A 25,468-nucleotide genomic window follows, 5' to 3' on the forward strand; every position below is an offset into this window, starting at 1 on the left:
AAAGGTGTGTTCTAACACTGTGTATAATGGAGTGTTCTAACACTGTGTATAATGTGTTAAAGGTGTGTTCTAACACTGTGTATAATGGAGTGTTCTAACACTGTGTATAATGTGTTAAAGGTGTGTTCTAACACTGTGTATAATGGTGTGTTCTAACACTGTGTATAATGTGTTAATGGAGTGTTCTAACACTGTATAATGTGTTAATGGTGTGTTCTAACACTGTGTATAATGTGTTAATGGAGTGTTCTAACACTGTGTATAATGTGTTAATGGCGTGTTCTAACACTGTGTATAAGGTGTTAATGGAGTGTTCTAACACTGTGTATAAGGTGTTAATGGAGTGTTCTAACACTGTGTATAAGGTGTTAATGGAGTGTTCTAACACTGTGTATGAGGTGTTAATGGAGTGTTCTAACACTGTGTATAAGGTGTTAATGGAGTGTTCTAACACTGTGTATAATGTGTTAATGGAGTGTTCTAACACTGTGTATAAGGTGTTAATGGAGTGTTCTAACACTGTGTATAATGTGTTAATGGAGTGTTCTAACACTGTGTATAATGGAGTGTTCTAACACTGTGTATAATGTGTTAATGGAGTGTTCTAACACTGTGTATAATGTGTTAATGGAGTGTTCTAACAATGTGTATAATGTGTTAATGGAGTGTTCTAACACTGTGTATAATGTGTTAATGGAGTGTTCTAACACTGTGTATAATGTGTTAATGGAGTGTTCTAACACTGTGTATAATGGTGTGTTCTAACACTGTGTATAATGTGTTAATGGAGTGTTCTAACACTGTGTATAATGTGTTAATGGAGTGTTCTAACACTGTGTATAATGTGTTAACGGCCAGCTACATGGTTGTCTCCTGGTGACCCGTGTTAACGGCCAGCTACATGGTTGTCTCCTGGTGACCCGTGTTAACGGCCAGCTACATGGTTGTCTCCTGGTGACCCGTGTTAACGGCCAGCTACATGGTTGTCTCCTGGTGACCCGTGTTAACGGCCAGCTACATGGTTGTCTCCTGGTGACCCGTGTTAACGGCCAGCTACATGGTTGTCTCCTGGTGACCCGTGTTAACGGCCAGCTACATGGTTGTCCCCTGGTGACCCGTGTCATTGTGTCAATAGGAGGGGGAGGATAAGAAGTTCCTGATCACTCGTCTCCAGGCCATCCACCAGCAGAAACGACCCCTCTCCCCTCGCAGACTCACCAGTCAGGTGTGTGTATGAAGGAGGGAGAGTATGTGTATGAAGGAGGGAGAGTGTGTATGAAGGAGGGAGAGTGTGTGTATGAAGGAGGGAGAGTGTGTGTATGAAGGAGGGAGAGTGTGTGTATGAAGGAGGGAGAGTGTGTGTATGAAGGAGGGAGAGTGTGTGTATGAAGGAGGGAGAGTGTGTATGAAGGAGGGAGAGTGTGTGTATGAAGGAGGGAGAGTGTGTGTATGAAGGAGGGAGAGTGTGTGTATGAAGGAGGGAGAGTGTGTGTATGAAGGAGGGAGAGTGTGTGTATGAAGGAGGGAGAGTGTGTGTATGAAGGAGGGAGAGTGTGTGTATGAAGGAGGGAGAGTGTGTGTATGAAGGAGGGAGAGTGTGTGTATGAAGGAGGGAGAGTGTGTGTATGAAGGAGGGAGAGTGTGTGTATGAAGGAGGGAGAGTGTGTGTATGAAGGAGGGAGAGTGTGTGTATGAAGGCGGGAGAGTGTGTGTATGAAGGAGGGAGAGGTGTGGGGGGGGTGTATGAAGGAGGGAGAGTGTGTATGAAGGAGGGAGAGGTGTGTATGAAGGAGGGAGAGTATCTGTATGAAGGAGGGAGAGTGTGTGTATGAAGGAGGGAGAGTGTGTGTATGAAGGAGGGAGAGTGTGTGTATGAAGGAGGGAGAGTGTGTGTATGAAGGAGGGAGAGTATATGTATGAAGGAGGGAGAGTGTGTGTATGAAGGAGGGAGAGTGTGTGTATGAAGGAGAGAGAGTGTGTGTATGAAGGAGGGAGAGTGTGTGTATGAAGGAGGGAGAGTGTGTGTATGAAGGAGGGAGAGTGTGTGTATGAAGGAGAGAGAGTGTGTATGAAGGAGAGAGAGTGTGTGTATGATGGAGGGAGAGTGTGTGTATGAAGGAGAGAGTGTGTGTATGAAGGAGGGAGAGTGTGTGTATGAAGGAGAGAGAGTGTGTGTATGAAGGAGGGAGAGTGTGTGTATGAAGGAGAGAGAGTGTGTGTATGAAGGAGGGAGAGTGTGTGTATGAAGGAGAGAGAGTATGTGTATGAAGGAGGGAGAGTGTGTGTATGAAGGAGGGAGAGTGTGTGTATGAAGGAGGGAGAGTATCTGTATGAAGGAGAGAGAGTGTGTGTATGAAGGAGGGAGAGTGTGTGTATGAAGGAGAGAGAGTGTGTATGAAGGAGAGAGAGTGTGTGTATGAAGGAGGGAGAGTGTGTGTATGAAGGAGAGAGAGTGTGTATGAAGGAGGGAGAGTATCTGTATGAAGGAGGGAGAGTGTGTGTATGAAGGAGGGAGAGTGTGTGTATGAAGGAGGGAGAGTGTGTGTATGAAGGAGGGAGAGTGTGTGTATGAAGGAGGGAGAGTGTGTGTATGAAGGAGGGAGAGTGTGTGTACGTGGCTGCATGCATTATTTTGTTCCCAATTTTTCCTGGCTCACATTTCTGACCATTTTCTCCTGTCCTCTTCCCAGGATTCCAACGGCTAGGATTCCAACTACTGAAACGGCACTCTCTCCCTTCTCAGTGGAGGGAATATCTCACAAAATCTCTGAATAGCTTTGGAAAATGTCCTGAATGGACCCAAACTGGATGTAGCTATCCTCTCCTGTCTCTAGGAAGAGTTGTTAAGGAATTCTTCAACTGAAAAACTATTCTCATAGGATATCCTCTTTCCCAGGAGGCTGAGTTGGGACTGGGACTATAAAGGAATTTACTTCTTTACAATAACAAATCCCACATACGCCAAAGCGTGATTCTGATAGGATCCACACTCTTTCCCAGGAATCTGGTCCATATAAGGATTGGGAATGGGACAAAGCAGGTTTTCCCTCTTCCAATAACAGGCTACACCTCATAGGGAAAGACCACTGTCTTTATAGGATCTTACTAAGGCCAAGCCATAGGCTACACCTTACTGTAACTAGGCTACACCTTACTGTAACTAGGCTACACCTTACTGTAACTAGGCTACACTTTACTGTAACTAGGCTACATAGGAAAATACCACTGAGTTTATATGAACTTACTATGGCCAAGACATAGGCTACACCTTACTGTTTGTTCTTCATATAAAATGAAAGGACATGCCACTGTCACAAAACAATGGTTTATGGAAGCTCAGTACTTTCAGCCAAGAATCTTTGTCCTTTTTTAACTTGGATTGGAACCCCTGGTCCTGAGAGAGGATGTAGGGGTGAAGAGGTGAGGAAACGAGACTGGGATACGGTGTGCTTGTAGGGACACAGAACGGAATGCGCTTTTTGGAAACAATCTTTTTTTTCTCACAACTTTGAATAGGGAACAGATTAAATGCCAATACGCTGCTGACACAAAGGATTTAAACAGTGGCATTGTTAAGCAGGGGGAATTCTGTGAAATATAGGATTTGTATTTTTTTATTGTAAATAGTGTGAATTTTTTATTTTTTATTACTTTAATGTTTTTATTGTATGAACTGGTGTTTTGTCAACAGCCCTTTCATACCAACTGTGAACAAATAGGTTATTTCTTTCCGTTTCCGATATAAAATGATTTTGATATGTTTTTATGTTAATTGGTGGTCAGTCTCATCTCTGCTTCTGAAATGCCACTCTTCCCTACATAGTGCACAACTTTATAGGGCGCTGGTCATAAGTAGTGCACTATGTAGAGAATAGGGTACCTTTTGGGACGCATCCTATGTTTACTGTGTCTGTAGGAGGAATCCACCTCTTAGTATCGGGCGATCTGATTGGTTCGTTCAAACAGGAAATGGTCTTAGAAGATCAACCACTGGAACAGTACGTTATTTGAATGTCTCTTTTTGTTTTTAAGTTGTTTTATTGTTTGTATACTTTATACGTAATGAAATGTTTTACCATATTTGTGTGTGTATTTGCTTATCTGATGTGTACCTAGTGGTTATGCTACACTTCGCACTTGTACTTTTCAGTGGAGAAATCTAATATAAATCATTGAAAAATACATCTTTCTATTATTTAACACAATTATAATGTATTACAGACATGCAATCAGCACCATAAAAAGAGCTAAATATATTGACAATTTCCAAAGAGTCACTTTCCTGCCGTAATAGCACATACATGATACACCTAATAAATATGAAGTAGAATAGCACACATACATGATACACCTAATCCAATAAATATCAACTCCAAAGTAGCTTGAGTTTAGGGTCGCAAAATTCCCAGGTTTTCCAGAAATCCTGGTTGGCTGATTCCCAGAGTCTCTGTTTATTCCCTCCTGATTCCAGGAAACTTCCAACCGGGATTTCTGGAACATTTTGTGAAAGTTACCAAAATGTACAACCCTTCGTTGAGTTCAAACAGTTAATCACATAACCTTTTAGAGATACTAAAGTATAACCCATTATTATCCTTGTAAAATATAACCCATTATTACCCTTGTAAAATATAACCCATTATTACCCTTGTAAAATATAACCCGTTATTACCCTTGTAAAGTACAACCCATTATTATCCTTGTAAAGTATACCCCATTATTATCCTTGTAAAATATAACCCATTATTATCCGTGTAAAATATAACCCATTATTATCCGTGTAAAATATAACCCATTATTATCCTTGTAAAATATAACCCATTATTATCCTTGTATAAAAGCATATGTGGCTAAAAGCACCAGTCAGTATTATTTACCCAGGGAGAGTTGGAAGCAGCAAGAATACAATGGTTTGTCATTCTCAAAATCTCCAGTAGAGAGCGCCATATCATAAATCTCTCCCATTCCCCACATACTGTATCAGCCATCCATCCAGACATCTCTCCCATTCCCCACATACTGTATCAGCCATCCATCCAGACATCTCTCCCATTCCCCACATACTGTATCAGCCATCCATCCAGACATCTCTCCCATTCCCCACATACTGTATCAGCCATCCATCCAGACATCTCTCCCATTCCCCACATACTGTATCAGCCATCCATCCAGACATCTCTCCCATTCCCCACATACTGTATCAGCCATCCATCCAGACATCTCTCCCATTCCCCACATACTGTATCAGCCATCCATCCAGACATCTCTCCCATTCCCCACATACTGTATCAGCCATCCATCCAGACATCTCTCCCATTCCCCACATACTGTATCAGCCATCCATCCAGACATCTCTCCCATTCCCCACATACTGTATCAGCCATCCATCCAGACATCTCTCCCATTCCCCACATACTGTATCAGCCATCCATCCAGACATCTCTCCCATTCCCCACATACTGTATCAGCCATCCATCCAGACATCTCTCCCATTCCCCACATACTGTATCAGCCATCCATCCAGACATCTCTCCCATTCCCCACATACTGTATCAGCCATCCATCCAGACATCTCTCCCATTCCCCACATACTGTATCAGCCATCCATCCAGACATCTCTCCCATTCCCCACATACTGTATCAGCCATCCATCCAGACATCTCTCCCATTCCCCACATACTGTATCAGCCATCCATCCAGACATCTCTCCCATTCCCCACATACTGTATCAGCCATCCCAGACATCTCTCCCATTCCCCACATACTGTATCAGCCATCCATCCAGACATCTCTCCCATTCCCCACATACTGTATCAGCCATCCATCCAGACATCTCTCCCATTCCCCACATACTGTATCAGCCATCCATCCAGACATCTCTCCCATTCCCCACATACTGTATCAGCCATCCAGACATCTCTCCCATTCCCCACATACTGTATCAGTCATCCAGACATCTCTCCCATTCCCCACATACTGTATCAGCCATCCAGACATCTCTCCCATTCCCCACATACTGTATCAGCCATCCATCCAGACATCTCTCCCATTCCCCACATACTGTATCAGCCATCCATCCAGACATCTCTCCCATTCCCCACATACTGTATCAGCCATCCAGACATCTCTCCCATTCCCCACATACTGTATCAGCCATCCATCCAGACATCTCTCCCATTCCCCACATACTGTATCAGCCATCCATCCAGACATCTCTCCCATTCCCCACATACTGTATCAGCCATCCATCCAGACATCTCTCCCATTCCCCACATACTGTATCAGCCATCCATCCAGACATCTCTCCCATTCCCCACATACTGTATCAGCCATCCATCCAGACATCTCTCCCATTCCCCACATACTGTATCAGCCATCCATCCAGACATCTCTCCCATTCCCCACATACTGTATCAGCCATCCATCCAGACATCTCTCCCATTCCCCACATACTGTATCAGCCATCCATCCAGACATCTCTCCCATTCCCCACATACTGTATCAGCCATCCATACAGACATCTCTCCCATTCCCCACATACTGTATCAGCCATCCATCCAGACATCTCTCCCATTCCCCACATACTGTATCAGCCATCCAGACATCTCTCCCATTCCCCACATACTGTATCAGCCATCCAGACATCTCTCCCATTCCCCACATACTGTATCAGCCATCCATCCAGACATCTCTCCCATTCCCCACATACTGTATCAGCCATCCATCCAGACATCTCTCCCATTCCCCACATACTGTATCAGCCATCCATACAGACATCTCTCCCATTCCCCACATACTGTATCAGCCATCCATCCAGACATCTCTCCCATTCCCCACATACTGTATCAGCCATCCATCCAGACATCTCTCACATACTGTATCAGCCATCCATCTCTCACTCTGTTAGTAGCCTATGTTTAGGTATGGCAGTCTCCATCCCTCTCTGCTTGTGAGTTCAGATGTGGCAGTAGGCTATGTGGTCGTTTGAGACAATTCTAATCAATCAATCAGTTCTAGTGAACCCTGTTACTATGGCTGTGTTTACACAGGCAGCCCAATTCTGGTATTTTGCCCAATTATTGGTAAAAGACCCTGATCTGATTGGTTAGAAGACCAATTAGTGGAAATAGATCAGAATTAGGCTGCCTGTGTAAACATAGCCTATGAGGGGCTCGCTATAATCCAGTGCCTTCCATATCAGAAGCTTGATTCTGTATCTTCTGAAGCATTGATCAAAATTATAATTGAAGTCTATCAAGTCATTACAGTCTGAGGATTCCACTTCATATACATACACAACTTCTACATCTATGCATATATATATTTTCAAAATCCACAAGTCTGTTGTCTTATTTACTTTAAAACGAACAGATCGCGTTCCAAATGGCACTCTATTCACAATATAGTGCACTAGTTTTGACCAGAGCCCTATGGGGGAATCTAATGGCATTTGGGATAGTATCCTTAAAACAGATGACGTTCCATTTATGTATGTCTTTTCACACCCGAATAATTATTTCAGTATAGTTTAGTTCTGTTCAGGTTTGGTTGAGTTGAGTTCAGCATTGTTGAGTAAAGCATTGTTCAGTTGTTTGAACTCAAACTTAGCAGTTCCGTTGTTGTGTTCTAATAACTAAAAATGAGTTATTATTCAGTTAAGTCGAATTTCGTCCCGTTGCAGACACTATTCAAGCCGCGATCTTAGTTGAGGTGTTTTGAGTCGCACCAAGTCAAAGTTCTGAATTCAGATCCATTGAGTCCAGTTCAGTTTAGCACAGCAACTTTTTCTGCTCAGTTCTGTTGCTTTTGGGGTTCGCTCAGTTTTGTTCAGTCCTGTTGCTTAGAGTTCAGTTCTGTTACTATTCTGTTGTTACATTGAGTTCCGTTCATCTCCACCAAAGCGTTCTTTGGTCCATGCTCTGCTGTGTCAGAGTGTGTGTGTATGTGCGTTTCCTTGCAGCTACCTGTGTGAGTCTCTCCCTGCTCAGTTCCCGTTATTCAGCATCCCCAGCAGTTTCCCTGCGTCCATGCCCTGTTGCTGGGCCATCTTGGCAACATCAAACCCCATGTGTTTCAGGAACTGGATCACGCTCATTTCCTGTCCGGTGATCTGATCCCTTATAGTGGGACAGGTGGGATTACAGTGAGGCCAGGGGCAGCTGTCAATCAGACGCAGAGGACAGCCCCTTGGAGGCGAAGCTGGGGGTAGAGCCTTGTTGGGGGTGGGGTTAGGATTGTTGCTATGGGTGTTGTTGTTGGAGGATCTTTGGTGGAGGTTGTTGTCGTGGAGACCACGGTCCCAGCAGTGTAGGGCTCTGGGGAGGGAGGTTCCTTTGACTTGGATGTCCATCCAGTAACTATGGTAACAGGGGGAGGAGCGGAAAGGAGGTTAGAAATGGGAGAGGTACCGGTCAAGTCACTCATTTTTTTGCAAAGCTCCAAGTTAAGGTTATGATATGTCTAATCTAAGACCCAGTTATGATATGTCTAAACTAAGACCCAGTTATGATATGTCTAATCTGAGACCCAGTTATGATATGTCTAAACTAAGACCCAGTTATGATATGTCTAATCTGAGACCCAGTTATGATATGTCTAATCTGAGACCCAGTTATGATATGTCTAATCTGAGACCCAGTTATGATATGTCTAATCTGAGACCCAGTTATGATATGTCTAATCTGAGACCCAGTTATGATATGTCTAATCTGAGACCCAGTTATGATATGTCTAATCTGAGACCCAGTTATGATATGTCTAATCTGAGACCCAGTTATGATATGTCTAAACTAAGACCCAGTTATGATATGTCTAAGCTAAGACCCAGTTATGATATGTCTAATCTAAGACCCAGTTTTGATATGTCTAATCTGAGACCCAGTTATGATATGTCTAATCTGAGACCCAGTTATGATATGTCTAATCTGAGACCCAGTTATGATATGTCTAAGCTAAGACCCAGTTATGATATGTCTAAGCTAAGACTCAGTTATGATATGTCTAATCTAAGACCCAGTTATGATATGTCTAAACTAAGACCCAGTTATGATATGTCTAATCTGAGACCCAGTTATGATACGTCTAATCTGAGACCCAGTTATGATATGTCTAATCTGAGACCCAGTTATGATATGTCTAATCTGAGACCCAGTTATGATATGTCTAAGCTAAGACCCAGTTATGATATGTCTAAGCTAAGACCCAGTTATGATATGTCTAATCTAAGACCCAGTTATGATATGTCTAAACTAAGACCCAGTTATGATATGTCTAATCTGAGACCCAGTTATGATATGTCTAATCTAAGACCCAGTTATGATCAGTGACTGTTCACTCACTTCCTGGTGATGACCTCATGGGATAGGCAGGCTGGAGCAAACAGGGCCCTGGCAGTCAGAACAGACAGATCAATCAACGTGATCAGAGGAGAGTTAACATTCCACATAACATAAAACGTTAACATTCTTTAGGGAATAAAACAGGAAGTTATGGTATGTATGTGTGTTTGTACATTATTGTGTGTGTGTGTCTGTGTGTACTATCCAATGTGTGTGTGTGTGTGTGTGTCTTACGGGACATCTTTGAGTGTGTTCCTCAGCTCGTTGCCCAAATTCTGTATGTATCTCCATTGTCCCTCGTGGACCGGATGACCAGTCAGGTGGATGTTATCTACTGTTAACTGGGCCTCATCAAATAACCACTGGACCACAAACACTGGACCTGGAGAGAGAGAGAGGGGTTATGGGGGGGAGGCGGCGAGAGGGGAGGGGAGAGAGGGAGAGAGGGAGGAGGGAGGGGGAGAGAGGGAGGAGCGAAGGGGAGAGGAAGTGGGGGAGGAAGAGAGAGAGGGGGGGAAAGTGGGGGAGGGAGGGAGGGGGGAGGAGAGAGGGCGTCTACTTTTAGCTAGGCCTCATCAAATAACACTGGACCTGGAGAGAAAGAGAGAGTGCTAGAGAGAGACAGAGAGGGAGAGAGAGAGAGAAAGAGGGAGGGAGAGAGAGAGAGAGGGAGAGAGACAGAGAGAGAGGGAGAGAGTACTAGAAACACTCTCTTACTCTTGAGTGTGGGGTAGACTTTATATCCGAAGAAGCAGTTCCACTCCTCTCCTATGTGAGTCTGTCTGCAGCTCTCTGGCACCACACTACCCCAGTACCTAGACAGGAAACAGGAAGTATAGTCACAGTTGTCACTCGTATGATCACTCGTTGTCTCTCCCTCTACCTCCCTCTCCCCCTCATCTCTCTCTCCCTCCCTCCTTCTCTCTCTCTCCCTCCCCTCCCTCCTTCCCTCTCCCTCCCTCCCTCCCTCCTTCCCTCTCTCCTTCCCTCTCCCTCTCTCGCCTGATTCCTCTCCTGATAGCCTCAGTAGGGTCACAGCTGATGGTGCTGTGACAGTCTGTAGATCTGTACTGCTTGTTATCCAGGAACCAGCCAGAGTCAGCCAGACCCCGGACCTGAATCTCCCTGTGTCCCCGGGACTCCAGGTGCTCCGCCACACGGTCCACGTTCAGTAGTACACCTGTACCCCCCGCACTGGAGGGGAGAGGGAGTGGGGAGAGAAAGGGAGAGAGAGAGAGAGAGAGAGTGTGTAAAAGCCATTCAGTAATCCAGAGAGAGGGAAATAAGGAGAGCTGGAGAGATCCAGAGGGCCAGATTGAGGGAAATAAGGAGAGCTGGAGAGGTCCAGATTGAGGGAGAAACAAGAGGTTTGAGACTGTGGTGATTTTATCAGACACACACACTGTGTACTGACCTGCTCCCAGCCAGTAGCAGGATTTTAGCGCTGTCCAGTCCTTTAGTAAGCAGCTCATTAACCACCTCCATAATGATCACTGAGCCCATGAACGCATAGTCACCTACACAGAGAGAAACATACACACATACACACACAGAGCAACATGAAGACAGGCACAGTAGACACATTGATTGATAGCTTGTTATACAACCGGTGGGTCTAATCCTGAATGCTGATTGGTTAAAACCGCATTCCAGCCGGTGTCTATTCCACAAGTTACCACCAGCTAAATCTATGATGTTGAAATGCCTATTTACTCTGTTCCATCTTACTGCGCAATCCACTGTCTCATCAGCCCAGCCAGGCAATTTATAAACTTCATCAAATCTTGCTGTCTGTCTCTCTGACATTTCACAACATTGTTTCAATATTCAAATTCGATCTCCAGCTGTCGCATAGTAATGAACGTTTTGGGAAGAGTCAGGCAGGAAGCTTTTCTCAGCCAGTCGAAATAATGAATCAACATATTTTTTGGTGTATATGTACAAAGAAATGTCAATAGAAAACAGTTCAAACAAAGTGCAGCTAGTTTGCAGTCTTTCCATCTTCAGTTTGAAGTGATTGTGTTAGCTGTGTTGTTAGCTAGCTCCTCTGAACAACAGTGTCCTGGCGAGAGAGCACATTTTCTATGCCAGGTGAAATCGCGCCTCATTAGCTCATTGTTGTGGATGTATCCAAATAAATGTAGTTGGCTAGCTAGCAAGGAATCAGGATGTTACCAGCCAGTATGGCAACCCAACTGATAGAACGAACGAATGGGTCACGTCTCTGGCAACCCAACTGACAGGCATTATCAGGAATTATCACTTAAATGTCTTGAATTATTTGAAATAAAATGCATAGTGTTTTTCCAAAGTGGCATCCTATTCCCTATAGAGTGCACTATATACTGAACTGATGTTCCCTACTTTGGTCAGTCTTTGCTGAGGCTCCACTCCAGGCATCACTAGAGCAGTATGGGATGAACCTAGAGAGAGAGAGAGAGGGAGATCCTCATGCTTTGTTGATTTCCAAAAAGCTTTTGACTCAATTTGGCATGAGGGTCTGCTATACAAATTGATGTTAAGTGGTGTTGGGGGAAAAACATACAACATTATAAAATCCATGTTCACAAACAACAAGTCTGCGGTTAAAATTGGCAAAAAACACACACATTTCTTTCCATAGGGCCGTGGGGTGAGACAGGGATGCAGTTTAAGCCCCGCCTTCTTCAACATATCAACGAATTGGCGAGGGCAGTAGAACAGTCTGCAGCACCCGGCCTCACCCTACTAGAATCTGAAGTCAAATGTCTACTGTTTGCTGATGATCTGGTGCTTTTGTCCCCAACCAAGGAGGGGCCTACAGCAGCACCTAGATCTTCTGCCCAGATTTTGTCAGACCTGGGCCCTGACAGTAAATCTCAGTAAGACAAAAATAATGGTGTTCCAAAAAAGGTCCAGTTGCCAGGACCACAAATACAAATTCCATCTAGACACCGTTGCCCTAGAGCACACAAAAAACTGTACATACCTTGGCCTAAACACTTTAGCGCCACACTTAACTTGCACAAAGCTGTGAACGATCTGAGAGACAAGGCAAGAAGGGCCTTCTATGCCATCAAAAGGAACATAAAATTTGACATACCAATTAGGATCTGGCAAAAAATACTTGAATCAGTTATAGAACCCATTCCCCTTTATGGTTGTGAGGTCTGGGGTCCACTCACCAACCAAGAATTCACCAAATGGGACAAACACCAAAATGAGATTCTGCATGCAGAATTCTGCAAACATATCCTCCGTGTACAACGTAAAACACCAAATAATGCATGCAGGGCAGAATTAGGCCGATACCCGCTAATGATCGAAATCCAGAAAAGAGCCGTTAAATTCTACAACCACCTAAAAGGAAGCGATTCTCAAACCTTCCATAACAAAGCCATCACCTACAGAGAGATGAACCTGGAGAAGAGTTCCCTAAGCAAGCTGGTCCTGGGGCTCTGTTCACAAACACAAACAGACCCCACAGAGCCCCAGGACAGCAACACAATTAGACCCAACCAAATCATGAGATAACAAAAAGATAATTACAAGACACATTGGAAAGAATTAACAACAAAAAACAGAGCAAACTAGAATGCTATTTGGCCCTAAACAGAGAGTACACAGTGACTGACCCAAACATAAGGAAAGCTTTGACTATGTACAGACTCAGTGAGCATAGCCTTGCTATTGAGAAAGGCCGCCGTAGGCAGACCTGGCTCTCAAGAGAAGACAGGCTATGTACACTTTGCCCAGAAAATTAGGTGGAAACTGAGCTGCACTTCCTAACCTCCTGCCAAATGTATGACCATATTAGAGACACGTATTTCCCTCAGATTACACAGACCCACAAAGAATTCGAAAAAACTATTTTGATAAACTCTCATATCTACTGGGTGAAATACCACAGTGTGCCATCACAGCAGCAAGGTCTGTGACCTGTTGCCACATGAAAAGGGCAACCAGTGAAGAACAAACACCATTGTAAATACAACCCATATTTATGTTTATTTATTTTCCCTTTTGTACTTTAACTATTTGCACATCGTTACAACACTGTATATAGACATATGACATTTGAAATGTCTTTATTATTTTTGAACGTCTGTGAGTGTAATGTTTACTGTTCATTTTTATTGTTTATTATCTTTTTAAATGTTTATTATTTAACCTTTATTTAACCAGGTAGGCCAGTTGAGAACAAGTTCTCATTTACAACTGCGGCCTGGCCAAGATAAAGCAAATCAGTGCGACACAAACAACAACCCATGTGTAACTCACACATGGAATAAACAAACGTACAGTCAATAACACAGTAGAAAAGTCTATACACAGTGTGTGCAAATGAGGTAAGATAAGGGAGGTAAGGCAATAAATAGGCCATAGTGGTGAAGTAATTACAATTTAATTATCTAATTATGTACTTGAATTATCTAATATCTACAAATTATCTACTTCACTTGCTTTGGCAATGGTAACATATGTTTCCCATGCCAATAAAGCACCATAAAGTGAAATTGAATTGAGAGAGAGAGAGAGAGGAAACCATAACACACAGAGACTCAGTCAGAGTTTTCCAGTCAGAGTTTTCCAGTCAGAGGGAGGAAGAGGTTGTTTAGTAAAGAGCTGCAGCACAACTTTACTGACTCACTCTGACAAGAAAAAACACCAACCGTTTCACACACAAACACCATAAACAAACACACATATGCAAGAAGGAAGAGAAGAGCGATAGGAGTTCTTACACCATGTTGGCATTCCACCAATAGGGGTTCTCCTCTGGCTGAGGAGACAGAATACCTGTACCTGGAGACAGAGAACCACAGAGGAGGGGGGTAAAGACCCATGGAGATGAAGAGGAGGAGATAAAGACCCATGGAGATGAAGAGGGGGGATAAAGACCCATGGAGATGAAGAAGAGGAGATAAAGACCCATGGAGATGAAGAGAGGAGATAAAGACCCATGGAGATGAAGCGGAGGAGATAAAGACCCATGGAAATGAAGAGGGGGGATAAAGACCCATGGAAATGAAGAGGGGAGATAAAGACCCATGGAAATGAAGAGGGGGGATAAAGACCCATGGAGATGAAGCGGGGGAGATAAAGACCCATGGAGATGAAAAGGAGGAGATAAAGACCCATGGAAATGAAGAGGGGAGGTAAAGACCCATGGAGATGAAGAGGGGAGATAAAGACCCATGGAGATGAAGAGAGGAGATAAAGACCCATGGAGATGAAGAGAGGAGATAAAGACCCATGGAGATGAAGAGAGGAGATAAAGACCCATGGAGATGAAGAGAGGAGATAAAGACCCATGGAGATGAAGAGGAGGAGATAAAGACCGATGGAAATGAAGAGGGGAGGTAAAGACCCATGGAGATGAAGAGGGGAGATAAAGACCCATGGAGATAAAGACCCATGGAGATGAAGAGGGGAGATAAAGACCCATGGAGATGAAGAGGGGGGATAAAGACCCATGGAAATGAAGAGGGGGGATAAAGACCCATGGAGATGAAGAGAGGGGATAAAGACCCATGGAGATGAAGAGAGGAGATAAAGACCCATGGAGATGAAGAGAGGAGATAAAGACCCATGGAGATGAAGAGGGGGGACAAAGACCCATGGAGATGAAGAGGGGGGATAAAGACCCATGGAGATGAAGAGGGGGGATAAAGACCCATGGAGATGAAGAGAGGAGATAAAGACCCATGGAGATGAAGAGGGGGGACAAAGACCCATGGAGATGAAGAGGGGGGACAAAGACCAATGGAGATGAAGAGGGGGGATAAAGACCCATGGAGATGAAGAGGGGGGGACAAAGACCCATGGAGATGAAGAGGGGGGGACAAAGACCCATGGAGATGAAGAGGGGGGGACAAAGACCCATGGAGATGAAGAGGGGGGGAGAAAGAGAGAGGGGGGAGAGAGAGAGGGAGATAAAGCCCCATGGAAATGAAGAGAGGGGGGGAGAGATAGAGGGAGATAAAGCCCCATGGAAATGAAGAGAGAGGGGGGAGATGAAGGGGGAGAGAGAGAGGGAGGGAGAGAGGGAGGGGGAGAGAGAGGGAGAGAGAGGGGGATAAAGGCCCATGGAAATGAAGAGAGAGAGGGGGAGAGATGGCGGGGGAGAGAGAGAGAGAGATGTAGGGGAGAGAGGGGGGATAGAGAGATGGAGGGGGAGAGAAAGATGGAGGGGAGAGAGAGGGAGATAAAGCCCCACTGAAATGAAGCGAGAGAGGGGGGAGAAAGAGAGATGGAGGGGAGAGAGAGAGTGAGGGGAGAGAGAGGGAGGGGGAGAAAGAGAGAGAGAGAGAAAGAGAGAGAGAGAAGAAAGAGGTTCTTGTGAGTGTGAGATTAATTTCGGTAACTAAAACAGACAGACTGACTGAGTTCTACTGATTAATGGGAAACACTAACATTTATATGGCCTGAGATATTTTCCCTCTACAGCCTGTACTGAACCAATGATTTTTAGAGTCAATTCGTTTTTGCAGCACCTCCCTGAACAGACAAATCATAAGCCTTCTTTTGACTGGTTATAACACTTAATACTAGCTATTATTACTAGTTCATAAACATGTTATAAGCATGTTGTAAAGTGTTCTGGTGAAGTCTGACTCAACACCAATAGCATAGGTTATAGCAACAGTATTACTCTCTATTACCATTAATCAACATGTTTTGAGTTGTAATAAGTGTTTATAACTGCTGACCTGTTCTGGTGCGTGGCCACTTCAGGGAGCTCATGAATCTCCTCATTGTCTGGTACCTGGTGTCACAAGTCTGTCTGTTGAAACAGTACCATCCACCTACACAGACCAACAACAACATTACATACAGTACCATCCACCTAGACAGACCAACATTACATACAGTACCATCCACCTACACAGACCAACATTACATACAGTACCATCCACCTACACAGACCAACATTACATACAGTACCATCCACCTACACAGACCAACATTACATACAGTACCATCCACCTACACAGACCAACAACAACATTACATACAGTACCATCCACCTACACAGACCAACATTACATACAGTACCATCCACCTACACAGACCAACATTACATACAGTACCATCCACCTAGACAGACCAACATTACATACAGTACCATCCACCTACACAGACCAACATTACATACAGTACCATCCACCTACACAGACCAACATTACATACAGTACCATCCACCTAGACAGACCAACATTACATACAGTACCATCCACCTAGACAGACCAACATTACATACAGTACCATCCACCTACACAGACCAACATTACATACAGTACCATCCACCTACACAGACCAACAACAACATTACATACAGTACCATCCACCTAGACAGACCAACATTACATACAGTACCATCCACCTACACAGACCAACATTACATACAGTACCATCCACCTAGACAGACCAACATTACATACAGTACCATCCACCTACACAGACCAACATTACATACAGTACCATCCACCTACACAGACCAACATTACATACAGTACCATCCACCTACACAGACCAACATTACATAAGGTACCATCCACCTACACAGACCAACATTACATACAGTACCATCCACCTACACAGACCAACATTACATACAGTACCATCCACCTACACAGACCAACATTACATACAGTACCATCCACCTACACAGACCGACATTACATACAGTACCATCCACCTACACAGACCAACATTACATACAGTACCATCCACCTACACAGACCAACATTACATACAGTACCATCCACCTACACAGACCAACATTACATAAGGTACCATCCACCTACACAGACCAACATTACATACAGTACCATCCACCTACACAGACCAACATTACATACAGTACCATCCACCTACACAGACCGACATTACATACAGTACCATCCACCTACACAGACCGACATTACATACAGTACCATCCACCTACACAGACCGACATTACATACAGTACCATCCACCTACACAGACCGACATTACATACAGTACCATCCACCTACACAGACCAACATTACATACAGTACCATCCACCTACACAGACCAACATTACATACAGTACCATCCACCTACACAGACCAACATTACATACAGTACCATCCACCTACACAGACCAACATTACATACAGTACCATCCACCTACACAGACCAACATTACATACAGTACCATCCACCTACACAGACCAACATTACATACAGTACCATCCACCTACACAGACCAACATTACATACAGTACCATCCACCTACACAGACCAACATTACATACAGTACCATCCACCTACACAGACCAACATTACATAAGGTACCATCCACCTACACAGACCAACATTACATACAGTACCATCCACCTACACAGACCAACATTACATACAGTACCATCCACCTACACAGACCAACATTACATACAGTACCATCCACCTACACAGACCGACATTACATACAGTACCATCCACCTACACAGACCAACATTACATACAGTACCATCCACCTACACAGACCAACATTACATACAGTACCATCCACCTACACAGACCAACATTACATAAGGTACCATCCACCTACACAGACCAACATTACATACAGTACCATCCACCTACACAGACCAACATTACATACAGTACCATCCACCTACACAGACCGACATTACATACAGTACCATCCACCTACACAGACCGACATTACATACAGTACCATCCACCTACACAGACCAACATTACATACAGTACCATCCACCTACACAGACCAACATTACATACAGTACCATCCACCTACACAGACCAACATTACATACAGTACCATCCACCTACACAGACCAACATTACATACAGTACCATCCACCTACACAGACCAACATTACATACAGTACCATCCACCTACACAGACCAACATTACATACAGTACCATCCACCTACACAGACCAACATTACATACAGTACCATCCACCTACACAGACCAACATTACATACAGTACCATCCACCTACACAGACCAACATTACATACAGTACCATCCACCTACACAGACCAACATTACATACAGTACCATCCACCTACACAGACCAACATTACATACAGTACCATCCACCTACACAGACCAACATTACATACAGTACCATCCACCTACACAGACCAACATTACATACAGTACCATCCACCTACACAGACCAACATTACATACAGTACCATCCACCTACACAGACCAACATTACATACAGTACCATCCACCTACACAGACCAACATTACATACAGTACCATCCACCTACACAGACCAACATTACATACAGTACCATCCACCTACACAGACCAACATTACATACAGTACCATCCACCTACACAGACCAACATTACATACAGTACCATCCACCTACACAGACCAACATTACATACAGTACCATCCACCTACACAGACCAACATTACATACAGTACCATCCACCTACACAGACCAACATTACATACAGTACCATCCACCTACACAGACCAACATTACATACAGTACCATCCACCTACACAGACCAACATTACATACAGTACCATCCACCTACACAGACCAACATTACATACAGTACCATCCACCTACATAGAGAAGAACAACAACAAATAACAAAGCATCAGGGCCCAGATTCAATCCAAGGCCGGTTATAGAGCAGCGCACCGGTCAGCCGACACTGCACCTTTTAAAGGTCATTTCCCTGCCGTTTGTGCAGCTCACATTCACGATAAACACAGTGATTGTCAACTCAAAACATACATTACCTTTAAGAGGCACATCGTCAGCTGTACAGTGCTCTGCCCTGTAACGTGCCTTGGATTGAAAAATACAACAGACAAATACCAGACAGTTTGGAAGTCTTAAACCTCTCAACTCACCCTCCAAGAATATCAGCCATCTCTTGCTGCCTTTGGATTCCTTGATGTAGTACCTATACAGGACAATACAAAAACAAACTGTTTTACAAGTGTGTGTGTGTGTGTATGTGTGTCTGTGTGTGTGTGTGTGTCTGTGTGTCTGTGTGTGTGTGTGTATGTGTGTGTGTGTGTGTGTGTGTGTGTGTGTGTGTGTGTGTGTTCCCCCCTTTTTCTTCTTCAAAGTGGGCCATCTGACAGAATCAGAATTTCTAAATGAAGCGGGAAAGAGTAGAGAGGGGGCGCCAGTGTCAATTGGGGAGGGAAAAAGCAGTATTGGCAGGCACACACACACACACACACACACACACACACACACACACACACACACACACACACACACAGAGATAGTATGTATTTCTGAGCATCTACATTCACACACACACACACAGTTGGTTGGGTTTGTGTTATGGACCGCTCCAGAATGTGTGCGGTCCTTTAGGCTTCTGCTTTGAACTAGACTTGAAACATTTGGCTCTGGTTTCCAGCTAAAACACCCAGACAGACAGAGCCCATTCAGATGCCTAAAACAGCCTTTCAACAGGGGCCTGTTTGGATGGCTATATCAAAGGAACCCAGGGCCATTATATGAATGATTGGATTAGTGTAATGTGTGTGGAAAGACCTCGCCACTGCACTCAGTCAGACTGATGACTAGTGGTCCGGCCTGGCAGACACACAGACACACACATAAACAAGGGGACACGTCTTTGGGCTGCATGTGTGAGGTTGTGTGAAACACACACACTCATGTGCTGTTATGAACAGGCAGATGATGGCATGAACAGTTCACACACATGGAGCTATCCATCTCCATTAGTGAGAGATATGCCAGGTGTTTTAGGTTAACGAGGATTAACTGTGTCTCTACTGGACAGCTGCTGGAAAGGTAGAATGGAGAGAGAGAGAGAGAGAGAAAGAGACAAAGTGAAAATTAAGTCTTTTACATAAAAATCGGACTTTTAATTTGGGTTACCAGATTGAACATTTATAAATGAAGGGAAAAGAGTAGAGAGGGGGCGCCAGGTTAGGTTCAAGTAGTGCAAAAAAATCAAAGTCAGAAGCTTCATTTGTAATTAAGAAACCCAGGGAGAGTAAATTCCTCACATCCTCAGACACATTGTTCTTAATAACTCCCCGTGGCTGTTGAAAAATACTCCCCCTCCTCACACTGTATGGGTTTTTACACACACATGCCTATGGAGCGGGAGAAGTGTAGCCTTAGCAGTGATCCACTATACAGATAGCCACGCTAGCTTCGCCCTCATGTGGGTGTTAGCAACCATGCTAGGTACTGCTAGTTATCAACAGCTAATCCAGTCCGGGCTGGAAGTTATAGTGAGGTTCGACTGGTCAATCAAGATGCAATGTTGGAGTATTTGGATAAGGTTCAGTTTATTCCAATTTAGGTCCCGCCCTGTTCACGTCCCTCGCCCATTTTCTCATTACCCAATGGTCCCCCACCCGCTTCACTTCCTGCATTAACAATGAATGGATATTGGTTGTTTCATCGCCCACAACGTGCTGGATGGATCTCTGCTGTAACTCTCGAGGCAGACTGTGTGGTTGAGAGAGGGTTGGATCCGTCGTGAGAAATTAGCAATTTGTGGTTGGAGAGATAATCGACGGTTGTAATTGTCTCTGCTGGTTGTCAGATAGAGCAGGCGTGCATGCGTGCCCAGAGCGTGTCTGCCTGGCCCTGCACGGCCTCGCGCCCCGCGAGGTCTATTGAGAGGTCTCTTGTGGTTTGGGATGCTGCTGACACACCCAGTCACATCGATGGAGAGCGGAGACACTCATAGTTGCTGGTTTGCTGATTCTCTCCCTCTCTCGTTCTCTCCCTCTCTCGTTCTCTCCCTCTCTCTATGTAAAGTGATGTGGGTCTGAGGTCTTTATTTGGGATAGAGTGGGATCACGAGAGGTTCCGCTGTGATGAATCAACGGAATCTCGCTCTCTTTCTGGTTCTCTCTCGTTGATTCATAATGGAATAGTCATCTTACAGATTAATAACAAACCGTGTTAATAGGGCCTATTCTATTCTTCAACCTTCTGTTGACTTGTGAGCTTGTTCTCACACTGGAGAAGACAAAAATTAAACTGGCAAAAAGGCAGTCTTTTTCTCAACACCTGGCAACCATGGTGTGAAACAACATAAGGATTTCAAAGCACTACTTCCCAAAGTCAATTATCACAGTTATTTCACCAAAACATTGGGTTTTCACACTGAGGATAAGCCCTATTTTCTTCCCGTGAAGAAATCGGCCAATGTTTGTTCTATTGGTCACTATCAACCTATAACTGTCATGGCGCATTCATGCAGGACACCTGTCGCGGCTGGAAGTGGATCTGAGAGGACAACAGGGCTTCGGGTTTGTGGAAGGTTTTTATTTTCACACCTTCTTTCATCACAATCATCCATTAGCGTCGCTACATTCCGTTCTAATATAGCGTCCCCTCCTCAATTTCACATCTCTCTCCAAATGCGCAATATCATGACGCACGGCCTAGAAAGCCATTTGGATATAAAAAGTAAAAGGCAACAAGGATAGTAGCCTACAAGAGGCGGAGATTTATCCCTATAGACTCTGATCCGAAGTCAGTCTTGCGTTTTCCCTTCAAACGGTTGAGGTTATATGGGTTTGGAGAAGATAAGCTGATCCTAGACCTGTGACGCCAACCACCACTAAAGCTGTACATTGCCTGTCGCCTGCTGTACATGAAAGGCATTATTTTCACTGTGGCCTCGCGTGCTCTCCTTCCGCAAAATTCATTTTGTCAAACTTTCCATTGATGAGAGGCATCTGATTTCGCGGTCCGGGCTCCCTCTCTCGAGCTCCGACATAGATCTCAGAGAGTGCCCGTCCTCTGATCTTGTCATTTTTTAAAAATCAATTTCGGTCACATTCGGATTGACATGAAGGGCAGGAAAAGTTGTTGTGGTGGTGATAGATGGACTGGCTTTCACTCAACCACTGAGAGTTTGATATACAACTGGAAAGATGTGTCAAAGCCAATACGCACAACAAAAGTATGTGATTGTCATGTGAGTTTAGGCTACTTGTGAAATGTTGAAAAGTGAAGTTTAGGGCGACTTTAATTCAGGCCAATTCAGAATTTAAACGTCGAACTTTAAAGTCTTCCACTTACCCAGCTGGGGATCCATCGTTACACGTCGCAGAGGAATTGTCCAAGAAGTGCAGCCTCATGTCCTGGTCCAGCTTCTGCGCGGAGCACGGGTACAGCGACTGCGCCAGGTTTTTAATTTGGGTCATGAAGTTGTCCATGTTCCCCTCGACGGCGGTGAAGTCTAACGGGAAGCTCTCGCCGGCTCCGGTCCCCTCTACTACCCGGTCCCTGTATGTTAACGGTGGGGACGGCATGGCCGTGGCTCTCCGGTGTTGCGCGCGGCTGCCCCGTAGCCTCCTCGCCTCTGGTGCACCAATGTGAAGAAGAACCAACAGCAAAGCGGAACGCAGCAACGCCAGAGTCCCTATAGGCCTACTTCTCTCAGTACTTTGGCTCGTCATTTCAAAAACCTTAAAAGGGAGGGGGAAAAAACGATTTAATAGTTCCTTGGGGTAAAAACTAAACAAGAGTGCGTCTGGTCTGGTGAGCTAAATGAAAAAGTTGCAATGGATGAATTGCCAAAGAGAGTAAAATGTAAATAGAGAGAGAAAGAGTTCCACTTGGCATCAGTGTGTTATGGACAGAATAACCAGGTGTTCCCAAGGTTCCAGAGCTTAGTGTGGGCGGTCAGACTACTCCAAAATGCCTCCAAGCTAGAACGCGTAAAACATTTCAATCATTTCAGTGTGGTGCGCCATTCGCCTTCAATCCCATCCATTAAGGTAAAAAAAAAACTATGTAATTCAAATAAAAATATAGGCTATATTAAAAAGAAAACAACTTTGAAGTCACTCGTATCATGTAAAAATACAAATCAAGCTCATTTTAGTGATTCACCAAAAAGTGTTTGCATCCCCCTTCTATTTCTTGAGATATCCAACGGTTTTCAACTACCAGGCAGGCACCAGAGGGGTTTTATTCAAACGTTTCCCCCTTTTCTTTCCCCCAAACCAATCGTTATCGTGGGCTGGTGCTTTGAGGGGCGTGAGTTTCACACACACACACACACACACACGTTTGTTTTACTATCCTTGTGGGGACCAAACAAATGATTCCCATTCAAAATGATATTTTCCCTAACCCCTCACCCTTAATCTAACCGTAACCCCTAAACCTGAAGTATCCATTTTCCTTGTGGGGACTGGCGAAATGTCCCCAATTGTCCGAATATTTCTTGTTTTAGTATTCTTGTGAGGACTTCTGGTCCCCACAAGGATAGTAATACCAACACTACTCACACGGCACGTCCCCTCATGTCCAGGTTGTTCCCTTTGATCTTGTTATGTTGTTTGGTCTCTATTTATGTAGTGTCGTGTTGTCTCTCTTGTCGTGATGCGTGTTTTGTCCTATATTTATTTTAGTATTTTTAATCCCAGCCCCCGTCCCCGCAGGAGGCCTTTTGCCAGGCCGTCGTTGTAAATAAGAATGTGTTCTTAACTGCATTACCTAGTTAAATAAATAAATACAAATATTTAGGATGTCAACATGGCAACAAGTGACAAACGTTATACGCCTATAATTAATCTTTCGTGGCGCGATATTTTCGTAGTGGGTTGCCTGGGTTAGGCTATAATTGATCCTCACATTAGGAAGTTGACACCTTTAGAAGGTTTATTTCGTAATTGATCGCCAGGACAGACCCTCCGGTTGTTTATTCAGAAGCCGGACATTTCCCCTGGTTGTGTATTTGTTTTCAACCTCGTGTGGGCGTGGCCTCTCAACCTAAATGATGGTTGTCACACCCAAGAGGAAGGTGACAGCCGGTCGCGCACCTCTCCCCCATGACTCACACCTTCTCCTCAGCTACCCATTCTGTGTCCAGATGGTGAGAAGAGAGTTGACGGATAATGTAGGCTGCCCTCCCCTTTCAGACCCGTTAGATATAGGATCAGTCATGGACCGAAACCCCAAAGTTACTTTACCATCTCTCTATCTTTCTCTCTCTCTCTCTCTCTCTCTCAAATCAAATGGTATTTGTGACATGGGCCGAATACAACAGATGTAGACCTTACCGTGAAATGCTTACTTACAATCCCTTAAAACATTTTTTTTTATTGTTGGTTAAGTAAGAAAATATTTGCTAATAAAATGAATACAAAATAAAGAAAAAGTTAGACAATAAAATAACAATAATCAGGGGGTACCGGTACAGAGTCAATGTGTGGGGGTACTGGTTAGTCGAGGTAATTGAGGTAATATGTATATGTAGGTAATGGTAAAGTGACTACACATAGATAATAAACAGTGAGTAGCAGCAGCGTAAAAAAGGGGGTCAATGCAAATAGTCCGGGTGGCCATTTGATTAACTGTTTAGCAGTTTAATGGCCTGGGCACAAAAGCTGTTAAGGAGCCTTTTGGTCCTAGACTTGGCACTCCGGTACCGCTTGCCATGCGGTAGTAGAGAGAACAGTCTATGACTGGGGTGGCTGGAGTCTCAATTTTTAGGGCCTTCCTCTGACACCGCCTGGTATAGAGGTCCTGGATGGCAGGAAGCTTTGCCCCAGTGATGTACTAAGCCGTACGCACTACCCTCTGCAGCGCCTTGCGTCAGATGCCAAGCAGTTGCCATACTAAGTGGTGATGCAACCAGTCAGGATGCTCTCGATGGTGCAGCTGTAGAAATTGAGGACCCATGCCAAATCTTTTCAGTCACTTTCTCCCTCCTCTCCTCTTCTGTCAAAGCGTGCACTTGCACACTTCCTGACATGGATTTTACATTGATGGACAGTCCCTCTAGTCAATGCTTACACGAATCCTATGCTTTAAAATCCTAGCGTGACGACACTAAATTCTTTCTCTGCTCTGGAACTGCCATCATTGATGTCACCACAAACGACGAGGGGCGTTGTACAAAACAGAGTCATCAGGGAATGGTTCATCTCCAACCGATCAGAGTGTCAAAGACAATGATACATTTTCAAACTGCCATCAGTTTCTGGTCCAATCAAACGGACCCGAATGTGTTCGTGTTTGGTGAAGGGTCGGGGAGGTAGTCAGATCCAGACTAATTGCGCAGAAGAAACTAACGTCTGTGGGAGTGGCCTAGCGTTTGTCCGAAGCGAGGAGTCTGGGTATCCAGGCAATTAAAATCTATGGTGGGGA

At 44.4% G+C, this 25,468-nt stretch overlaps 2 protein-coding genes across 2 annotated transcripts in view; one reads left to right on the forward strand and one right to left on the reverse strand.

Moving 5' to 3' along the window:
- LOC106593098 (transmembrane channel-like protein 6) overlaps positions 1-4,182 on the forward strand; it is a 59,610-nt gene extending 55,428 nt beyond the window's left edge. The window contains 2 exon segments of the mRNA XM_082966753.1: positions 1,136-1,225; positions 2,691-4,182. Coding sequence (XP_082822879.1) covers positions 1,136-1,225; positions 2,691-2,705 — 105 coding nt within the window. The 3' untranslated portion in view covers positions 2,706-4,182.
- Positions 4,183-7,549: 3,367 nt separating this feature from the next.
- Positions 7,550-23,852, reverse strand: LOC106591520 (palmitoleoyl-protein carboxylesterase notum1a). Its single transcript, XM_082966754.1, has 11 exons — positions 22,388-23,852; positions 19,204-19,256; positions 16,031-16,126; positions 14,063-14,123; positions 11,703-11,761; positions 10,753-10,855; positions 10,341-10,532; positions 10,056-10,153; positions 9,573-9,720; positions 9,339-9,386; positions 7,550-8,357 (listed from the first exon to the last, which is right to left on the reverse strand). Exons 1-11 carry the CDS (start codon positions 22,765-22,767, stop codon positions 7,985-7,987), a joined length of 1,611 nt encoding a protein of 536 aa, XP_082822880.1. The 5' UTR covers positions 22,768-23,852; the 3' UTR covers positions 7,550-7,984.
- Positions 23,853-25,468: the final 1,616 nt, after the last annotated feature.

This window comes from Salmo salar, chromosome 02 (genome assembly GCF_965601325.2).
Source record: "Salmo salar chromosome 02, fSalSal1, whole genome shotgun sequence".
Lineage (NCBI taxonomy): Eukaryota > Metazoa > Chordata > Actinopteri > Salmoniformes > Salmonidae > Salmo > Salmo salar.

Coding starts and splice junctions, on each gene's coding strand:
- LOC106591520 (XM_082966754.1), bottom strand. CDS start 22,767: ATGACGAGCCAAAGTACTGAGAGAAGTAGGCCTATAGGGACTCTGGCG. Junction 11,762..14,062: donor TGGTGGAATGCCAACATGGT/GTAAGAACTCCT, acceptor CTCTCTCTCTAG/GTTCATCCCATACTGCTCTA. Junction 9,721..10,055: donor AGTCTACCCCACACTCAAGA/GTAAGAGAGTGT, acceptor CTCTCTCTCCAG/GTCCAGTGTTTGTGGTCCAG.